This window comes from Manacus vitellinus, unplaced genomic scaffold, assembly GCF_001715985.3.
Source record: "Manacus vitellinus isolate BGI_N305 unplaced genomic scaffold, ASM171598v3 scaffold_16_pilon, whole genome shotgun sequence".
NCBI classification, from domain to species: domain Eukaryota; kingdom Metazoa; phylum Chordata; class Aves; order Passeriformes; family Pipridae; genus Manacus; species Manacus vitellinus.
This window is the reverse complement of record NW_021939189.1, coordinates 16,198,671-16,207,370: the sequence shown is the minus strand read 5'-3', so window position 1 is coordinate 16,207,370 and position 8,700 is coordinate 16,198,671. Positions and strand designations below refer to the sequence as shown.

General features: G+C 58.8%; 2 protein-coding genes across 5 annotated transcripts in view; one reads left to right on the top strand and one right to left on the bottom strand.

Annotated features, from left to right (window-relative positions):
• Positions 1 to 8,689, top strand: part of CELF6 (CUGBP Elav-like family member 6) — a 16,978-nt gene extending 8,289 nt beyond the window's left edge. The window contains exons 3-13 of one of the 4 annotated variants that reach the window (XM_029958834.1): positions 1,366 to 1,414; positions 2,900 to 3,028; positions 3,113 to 3,192; positions 3,630 to 3,773; positions 4,129 to 4,273; positions 4,344 to 4,493; positions 5,053 to 5,115; positions 5,915 to 5,992; positions 6,099 to 6,242; positions 7,385 to 7,525; positions 7,742 to 8,689. In XM_029958834.1, the coding sequence (XP_029814694.1) occupies positions 1,366 to 1,414; positions 2,900 to 3,028; positions 3,113 to 3,192; positions 3,630 to 3,773; positions 4,129 to 4,273; positions 4,344 to 4,493; positions 5,053 to 5,115; positions 5,915 to 5,992; positions 6,099 to 6,242; positions 7,385 to 7,512 (1,110 nt within the window). In that variant the 3' untranslated portion in view covers positions 7,513 to 7,525; positions 7,742 to 8,689. Of the gene's footprint in view, positions 1 to 1,365; positions 1,415 to 2,899; positions 3,029 to 3,112; positions 3,193 to 3,629; positions 3,774 to 4,128; positions 4,274 to 4,343; positions 4,494 to 5,052; positions 5,116 to 5,911; positions 5,993 to 6,098; positions 6,243 to 7,384; positions 7,526 to 7,741 lie in introns of all 4 variants that reach the window. The other 3 variants (XM_029958833.1, XM_029958835.1, XM_029958832.1) reach the window with 3 other exon arrangements.
• The window catches only part of PARP6 (poly(ADP-ribose) polymerase family member 6), a 9,230-nt gene continuing 9,132 nt past the window's right edge, over positions 8,603 to 8,700 (bottom strand). Inside the window, exon 17 of the mRNA XM_029958811.1 lies at positions 8,603 to 8,629. Coding sequence (XP_029814671.1) covers positions 8,603 to 8,629 — 27 coding nt within the window. The remainder of the gene's footprint in view (positions 8,630 to 8,700) is intronic.

Genomic DNA, 8,700 nt, shown 5'->3' with positions numbered 1-8,700 from the left:
TCCCTGAGGCCTGACATTTATAAACATCAGCAGCTCCCGGGGAATCAATACAGTTTAATAACCGGCGAGCGGAGACGGGAGACACATCAAAATGACACTCTGCGGCTCCGTAAATGTTATTCTAAATCATCCTCGCTGGGTTTATTGCATTAAGCACACAGCAGCGGGCACGGGAAATTTATTCCAGCAAAGGCCATCACGCTGGGAAATAGGGCTGGTGGGTCAGTGCAGGGGGAGCAGCCCCCCCAAAACTGGGGTTCCCTCCTCCCGGCTGCAGCAGGGATGTGGGGGACGGGGGGTGCTGATTTTAGGGTCTTGTTGCTGTCACAGCCTCCTGGGTCTGGGGTGAGCTGGATCCTGCCCCGCACAGGATGGATGTTTGGGGGGCTGGTGACATGGATGGATGAGGTGTCCCTTGGTGCCACCCTGTGCCACCCAGTGGCTTCTGGGGACTCAAACCCTTCCCTGGACCATCCCCAGCTCTGCGCTGACATTTCTCTCCACGTTTCCCTGGAGACGAGGCGGTTGCTGTGGAAACCTCCCTCCTCTTCTCTCTTCCCCATCCTCTTCCTCGCCCTGATGCGAGGGGGACTGGCTCTGCCCCCACGCAGCCCCGAAATTTGGGGACCCCCTCCAGGGGTGTGGTGGGGGCACCCTGGGATGGGGCTGCACATGCGCGTGGGGGGGCGACTGTCCCATGTGTGCTCGAGGCGTGTCCGTGTGCGCACCCCCGCGCCGTCATGCGTGACATCTCGCCGTTGCCGTGACGACCCCATCGAGCACATGGCTCGGGCTCCGCAGCATCGCGGGGGAAGCACGCTTGTTGCCATGGATACGGCCATAATTGTAGCATTTTTCGGCTAAAAGAGGGGAAAAAGGAGGGGGAGAGAGGAGGAGAAATGGCTCCATGGGGCAGCGGGCCAGGGCTGTGTGTGCCCGCCCGGCGTGTCCTGCTGCACACACGTGTCGCGCTCGCGGGTACACGCGGCGGGGGCAAGGAGAGGCCGAATTTGGGTGAGGTTTGGGGAAAGGAGGGCGGTGGTGCCGGAGGGGCTGGGGCTGGCGGGGTGCTGCTGCTGCCTCTGCAGTCCTTTGCAGTCGAGGAAAGTGGGCAGGCGGCCAAGCCTGGCACCGGCAGCCCGGCGGGCGCCTGCAGCACCGGGTGCCCATCCCTGGGGCCGGAGCATCGCCCTCCACATGTGGAATCCCCAGGTCGGCGTGGCCGCGAGCCCCGGCTCTGTTCTTGCACGGCCTTCCCCTTGTTCCTGGCTCCCTGTGCCACTCTGGGGCCAAATCCTGCTGTTCCCCATGGGAAGGGTTCAGGGGGCACCGCACTGACCACCCGCTCCCCCTTGTGTGTTGCAGATGAACCGCCCCATCCAGGTGAAGCCGGCCGACAGCGAGGGCCGAGGAGGTAGGTCCCTAGCCAGGTTCCCTGGCTGCCTGGCACGGACAGGGGTGCACAGGGTCATCTGGGGGAAATGGGGCACACGATGGCATTGCGGGGGCCACCGCGGGGAGTTTGGTTTGCAGAGAAACCATGAAAAGAGCTTCCTTTGCTGGTGGCATCCAAACCTGAGTGCAGAGCAAATGCCATCTTGTCTCTCCCTGCCCTGCCAGCTGGGATGTCATCCTGGGAATGTCCTGACATCATCCTGATGTCATGGCGTGAGCATCTCGACATCCTGGGGGACACAGGGCGAACCAGCTGCTCTCCCACACTGCCTTTATCCACCAAACAAGCCAATTCCCTGCCCAGCATTGCCTGCAGGACCCCCAGCAGAGGCAGGGTGCAGGAGTTGGCTGCACATGGCCCGAGCCCCTCTCAAACAGAAACTGCCATCCCCCCACCCCGAAATTCTCCGTGGGCATTCGCAGCTCATAGGGCTGCACCGTTTCCAGGCTGAGGTGATAATGTGGGCAAAAATCACAGGAATTGGATCAAAATCCCACATTTGCTGTGTCGCTGGGCGGGTAGGCGCACTCGGACACGTGGGATGCTCCCGTGGGGCCCCCTGCCCTCGGCAGGACAGCCGAGGTAGACACCCCCCTATTCAAACCCCGTTATTAAACACGCTGGGAGCTGGTGCCAGCACGTCCCAGAGGGACCTGGCAAATAAATTACCCACTTACCGAGCGTACTTGGTGAAGCATTAAAAATCGATGGGCGAGCTGGGGCTCCTGGCTCCGGCCCCTCGCCCGGGAGGCGACACTGGGCCTCCCAACCCGCAACCCCCGGCTGCCCTCGCCGGGAGATGGTTTATATTTAACCAGACAACACACAAGCATTATTCCCTTAACTAATTTTCCTGGTACCTTAACGGACAGAGCATTCATCGTCTCCTGCCATTATTTATTTATTTCCCCGGCAACGCTCTTGACAGGGCACCTTATTTTCTTTGTCAAATGCCATTAGCGTGCGGCGGGAGCGCGCGGCCGCACAAGACAGATGCTGGTAATAATCATGAAATTCTCATTATTTACTCTCCCTTCTCTTGTGTTTGGGTTATTGATGTCCCCCGGGCACGGCCGGAGGCTGCGGGTTGTTCTGTGAGTCGATCATGTGAAGGCGATCGCGGCTGGTTTGTGGGTTCTCTTTGTTCCCTGCCGCATCCCGCCTCGGTGCCGGGGGAGTCGGCCCCTCTATCCCTGGGAAAAGCCCCAGCTCCACTCCCTAAAGTGACAGCTCTTCCCAGCTTCACCCCTCAGCAATTTCCCCACAGGAGAGCTTTTCCCACCCTGGGTGTTCTGTGGGATGGAGGTGGTAAACCCAGGATTGTTGTCATTCCCTCCCCGTGCTCCGGTGTCACCCGGCTCTTCCCCTCCACACACCATTTGTGATGAGGGGATGGGATGGGAGGGACATCCTGCTCTGCAATGGCCTTGGTTTTGTTTTTAGAAGACAGGAAGCTCTTTGTGGGCATGCTGGGGAAGCAACAGAGTGAGGACGATGTTCGCCGCCTCTTTGAGCCCTTCGGCCAAATCGAGGAGTGCACCATCCTGCGAGGGCCTGATGGAGCCAGCAAAGGTGGGCTTTGGGGTGCTGGGTGGGCACCTTGTGGACCCACAGTGGCCAAATCCAACCTGTGCTGTGTCCCTTCTGTGTCCTTAGGTTGTGCCTTTGTGAAATATGGGAGCCATGCCGAGGCACAGGCTGCCATCAACAGCCTGCACGGCAGCCAAACCATGCCGGTAAGTGCCAGGCTCGCACCCTGCCCCATCTGACCCTGCCTAATCCCATCACCAGCTAATTTGATCGTCTCTCTAATTGGATCAAAATCCTCAGACCAGCAATTTGTTGGCCACATCACCCCGAGGTTCCTCCTTGCCGGGCGCTGAGCCCCAGAGGTGGGAGTGCTGGGCTAATTCCCTCCGTGCTGGAGATAGGGGCTGTTTAATTAACGCTGAAGGTCAAAACTGAACGAGGAGGGGAAAAAGGAAGCAGAGGTCAGGGAGCTGCCACCTGGGAAAAAAAATGGCTATAATTAGACCTCCCATCGATCGCTGGCTACTGCCAAGCTGGGCAATGTCCCCGGGACCGAGGTTGCTGCCAGCACCCACAGCTGGGGACACGTTCTGGGGTCATTGCCGGTGTCCTGCCGTCAACCCCATCTTCCCTCCTGCCTCAGGGCGCCTCGTCCAGCCTGGTGGTGAAGTTTGCGGACACGGATAAGGAGAGGACCCTGCGTCGGATGCATCAGATGGCGGGGCAGCTGGGCATCTTCAACCCCATGACCATCCAGTTTGGCGCCTACGGGGCCTACACACAAGCGGTAGGAGCTGCTGCACACTGGGGAGTTTTTGGGAGGCCCCAGAGCTGCAGGGGGGCTGGTTTGGCCCGTGAAAGTACCAGTGCCAGTGGGTGTGGATGCCTGTCAGGGCCGGTGTATCCCCATTTAGGGGTACACAGAGGGCTTCACCCTCTGGGTGAGGGTGGCTGTAGGGCACAGTAGTCCCATATTTAGCATCGCCTGGGCCTCTTCCTGTCCCCAGGTCTGGCAGCAGGTGGCATTTATTCCTTGGAGCCCCCATGTGCAGGTGCAAAGCAGGAATGCTAATTTACCCTGTCTTCTCCCTTCTCTCTGCCTCCTGCACTCTTTCCCCTTTTCCCCCCTTTCTTTCCCTAAGATCATGCAGCAGCAGGCAGCCCTGATGGCAGCTGCCCAGGGCACTTGCCTCAACCCCATGGCCGCCATCGCCGCCGCCCAGATGCAACAAATGGCCGCCTTCAACGTCAGCGGGCTGGTGGCCGCCCCCCTCACCCCCTCTTCAGGTATGACCCCCCTCCATGTGCCACTCGGCACTCTTGGGGGGGCTGCCAGCGCTGACACCCCCTCCCACAGGTACGAGCACCCCCCCGGGGATCAGCACGGCACCGGTGCCCAGCATTGCCGCGCCCATCGGCGTGAACGGCTTCAGCCCCCTGCCACCCCAGACCAACGGGCAACCTGCCTCCGACACCATCTACACCAACGGCATCCACCCCTACCCAGGTACCCTCCTCCACTGCCCGGGGGCTCTGCCACGGCTCCCAGGGCTGGGGACATCCCTCGGGGCTTGGGAACATCCCCCGGGGCTGTGGGTGCTCGCTGGGCCTGGGGACATCCCTCGGGGCTGGGAACATCCCCCGGGGCTGTGGGCGCTCCCTGGGCCTGGGGACATCCCCCGGGGCTGTGGGTGCTCCCTGGGCCTGGGGACATCCCCCGGGGCTGTGGACGCTCCCTGAGCCTGGGGACATCCCCCGGGGCTGTGGACGCTCCCTGAGCCTGGGGACATCCCCTTGGACTGGGGACACATGCTCAGCTCATGCTGGACGCTCCAGGGGTGCTTCCCACTTTGGGAATACGCTGGATAGACCAGTCGTGTGCCGATCCCTACTGAATTCCCTCCTCCCATGGTGTTGTGAGTGATACAGGGAAGAGGGAATTCGGGCAGGGAGCAGCTCTGCCCCTCCGTGGCGGCGCTTGGCCCAGCCCTTTCCCATGGGAGCTGTGCATCCCTGGCTTTCTCTGGCTTATTCTCTCTTCCTTTTTCTTTCTTTTCTCTTCCCAGCTCAAAGCCCCACGGTGGCAGACCCCCTCCAGCAGGCCTATGCCGGCATGCAGCACTATGCAGGTCTCAAACTCCGCTTCCCTCTCCTTCCCTCTCCCCCCTCTTTGCTCCTCACCCTTAATTTTGGGAGTTGAATGTCACCATGAGGTTGAACACTGGATAGAGGCAGTGTGCATGGGCATGGAGTGACGAGGGGAGCACCAGGTGCTGTGCCCTGGCAGGAGCTCCAGGGCAGCGATGAGGGTGATGCCAATGAAAGCACCATCCCCTCATCCCACCAACATGGATGTGCTCCTGGCCCGGCCCTCTGTGCAAATTTTGGATGGAGGAAAGAGAGTTTTAATGTCCCTGGAAGTGAGAGAACTCTGTGGGGAGGCCTGGCAGTGGCACCTAGGAGAGGGGGCAAGGTTTGGGAGGTAATGGAGACACCAGAAGTCCTTGGATGTTCGTCATGTGGCCAAATCTGACAGCCAAGGGGATGGGCTGTGGGGAGAAGGGAGTCAAAGCCTCCCATGGAAGTGTGTTGAGCCCAGCAGCCATTTCTTTATGAGCACTGACAGCAACCTCCAGATTTTCAACAGAAAATCAAGTTTTGGACCCCAAATGTTTGGGGTTTTTCAATCAAAAGTGCCATCTTTCCTCAGCCTTGAGTCTGTATTACCGCTATCACAAACATCCCTCCTGGGGGAGCCATTCCTGCATCCCTGGTGTGCTGGGAAGGGTGGGAAAGGCAGAGCCAGCAGCCCTGGGGCAGGAGAGGCACCTCCATTGCAGGTGACAGTGGGGCACATCCCCATCCCAGCCCTTCCCGGGGCTGGGACAGATGCCGTGGCCTCAGCTCCGTGTTTCTCTCTTCCAGCAGCATATCCCACTGCCTATGCTCCCATCAGCCAAGCCTTTCCCCAGCAGGCACCGCTCATCCCGCAGCAGCAGCGAGAAGGTGAGGGGTGGGGGTCACCCCTCCGTGGGGCCGGGGGCTCCTCGGTGTCCCCCCAGGGTGATCCCACCTCATGGCTCACGTGTGCTGTCCTTTGTGTGTCACCCAGGTCCCGAGGGCTGTAACCTGTTTATTTATCACCTGCCCCAGGAGTTCGGGGACGCGGAGCTCACGCAGATGTTCTTGCCTTTCGGCAACGTCATCTCTGCCAAAGTCTTTGTGGACCGTGCCACCAACCAGAGTAAATGCTTTGGTAAGTCCCAGGGTGTGGCTCTCTCTGGTGTCCCAGCTCGGGGCTCCAGCTGTCCTCAGCATCCCAGCTCAGAGGTCCAACTCTCCTCAGCATCCCAGCCTGGAGTTCTGGCTCTTCCTCAACATCCCAACTCAAGGGTCCAGCTCTCCTCAGCATCCCAGCCCAGGGGTTCAGGTTTCCTCAGCTTCCCAGCTTAGAGATCCAGCTCTCCTCAATATCCCAGCTCTCTCCAGTCTCCAGCCTGGGGGTCCCATTCTCCCTCCTTGGCTCTTCCCAGTGTTCCCAGCTCAGGGGTCTGGCTCCACCCAGTATCCCCATGTTGGGGGTCTGGCTGTCTCCAGTGTCCCCAGCTCAGGGGTCTGAGCATCTCCATCTTGGGGGTCTGTCTCTCCCCAGTGTCTCTGCTTGGGAGTCCATCTCTCTCCAGCATCTCATTTTGGAGTCTGTCTCTTCCCTGGTCTCCAGCTCAGATGTCCATGTCTCCCTGATATCCCTAGCTCAGGGATTCATCTCTCTCTCTCACAGACCTTGGTGTCCCCACAGACCCTGTCACCTTGGTGTCCCCAGAGACTCTGTCACCTCAGTGGTGTCTTTGGAGGCCCCATCGCCTCAGTGTCCCAACAGACCCCGTCAGTCTTGTGTCCCCACAGACCTGCAGGCCTTGGTTTCCCCACAGATCCTGCAGCCCCCCAATGTCCCTGCAGCCCCCATCACCTTGGTGTTCCCACAGACCCTCAGACCTTGGTGTCCCCACAGATCCTGTCACCTCAGTGTCCCTGCAGCCCCCATCACCTTGGTGTCCTCACAATCCCCACCAATTTGACAGACCCTGTCACCCCAGTGACCCCACAAATCCAATCCTGTAGTGTCCCTGCAGACCACTCCAGTGTCCCTGTGGACCCTCCTATGCTGGTGTCCCCACAGACCCTGTCACCTCCATGTCCCTGCAGACCTTGGTGTCCCCGAACACGCCGTCAGCCTGTCACCCAGTCCCCTGCAATCTGGGGCTGTGCTGTCACCTCACAACTCCCTCTCCCAGCACTCCCAACACAGGAGCATCCTGTGGGATTTCAGTGCCTGTGCTGGGGTGAAGCAGCTGCCTGTGATGTCTGTGGTGACAAACCCCGCTGTCCCCTCCGCAGGTTTCGTCAGTTTTGACAATCCGACGAGCGCCCAGGCGGCCATTCAGGCCATGAATGGCTTCCAGATTGGCATGAAGAGGCTAAAAGTCCAGCTAAAGCGGCCGAAAGATGCCAACAGACCCTACTGACCCCAGCAGAGAGGTGAGGGGGGGCCGGCCCGCGGTGCCCGGGGGGGTCGTGGCAGTCGGGATGGGCCCCCCCAGGGCATCACTCTGTTATGTCCCTGAGTGTGTGCAGGGATCTCTGTGCCTGGGACCCTCTGTGTGCGTGTTCCCAATGGATTTGGGTCCTTCCCTGCCTCCTTCCCTCCCTCCAACCCCCAGGAACCAGGCTAACAGCCCCTTCCCTCTTTTTCAGGTCGGGCGTCCCGCGGTGTCTGACGACTTTCCCCTTCCCCAAGTGCAGTATCCAAACCCGTAACTCTCTTTCTTTGCTACACATCCCGGAGGAGGAAGAGGAGGAGGAGGAGGAGAGGAGGAGAAAATGGTGAAGAAGAGAGTGTTTTGGTCGTAGCTTTTCCTTTTTGAATTTTTTCCCAAACTGGTCTTGTTTGTTATTTAACGGGAACGAGAGGAAGAAGACGAGGAAGGAGGGGAGCGATGCGACGCCGGGGCTGCGATTCGCCGCCGGCCGCTCGCCGGGACTCACCAATCCCTCACCGGGAAAGGGCCGGCGGCCCCCGGGCAGCGGGGCCACGATCTACCTTTGGTTTTGGGGTTGTTTTTTTTTTTTAAAGCACTCATTTGCTGCTACCGATTTCCCAGGAGAAACGAGGAAAAAGAGGCTCCAAATGGATTCTTAAACCAAAGCCGGTGGGACGGGACCAGCCTCGGGCGCTTCACCTGGAGGATGCTTGTTTGGAAAAATAAAGAAACGGCAAGATTTTCCTTTTTCCCTGCGAATGGGGAAAAAAAAAAGAAGGATCAAAGTATGTTGGACTTATAGAAGATATATATAAATAAGTATATATATATATATATCCCATGGAGCAGGGCGGCGGGACACGCGCTTCCCCTGCTTGTCACTGGCACAGGGACATAGGATTACTTGTTTCAGAGTCATATCATTCCTTAGAGTTTAGGGACCAAAGGACTATTGCTTTTTTTAAATATATCTATAAATAAATTAATTTAAAAAAAAAACCAACAAAACACACAAAAAAACGTTGGGAAAGGAGGAGAAAAATCCAACAAAAATTGAGAAGGTTGAGTAAAACCCTCAGGCGTTCGGAGCCGTGAGCGTTTCCTACAGGGCTTGGATTTGTGGGGCTCAAGGGCTCGGTTTTGGGGGCCAGTTCGTGGCTGGGGATGGGGGGA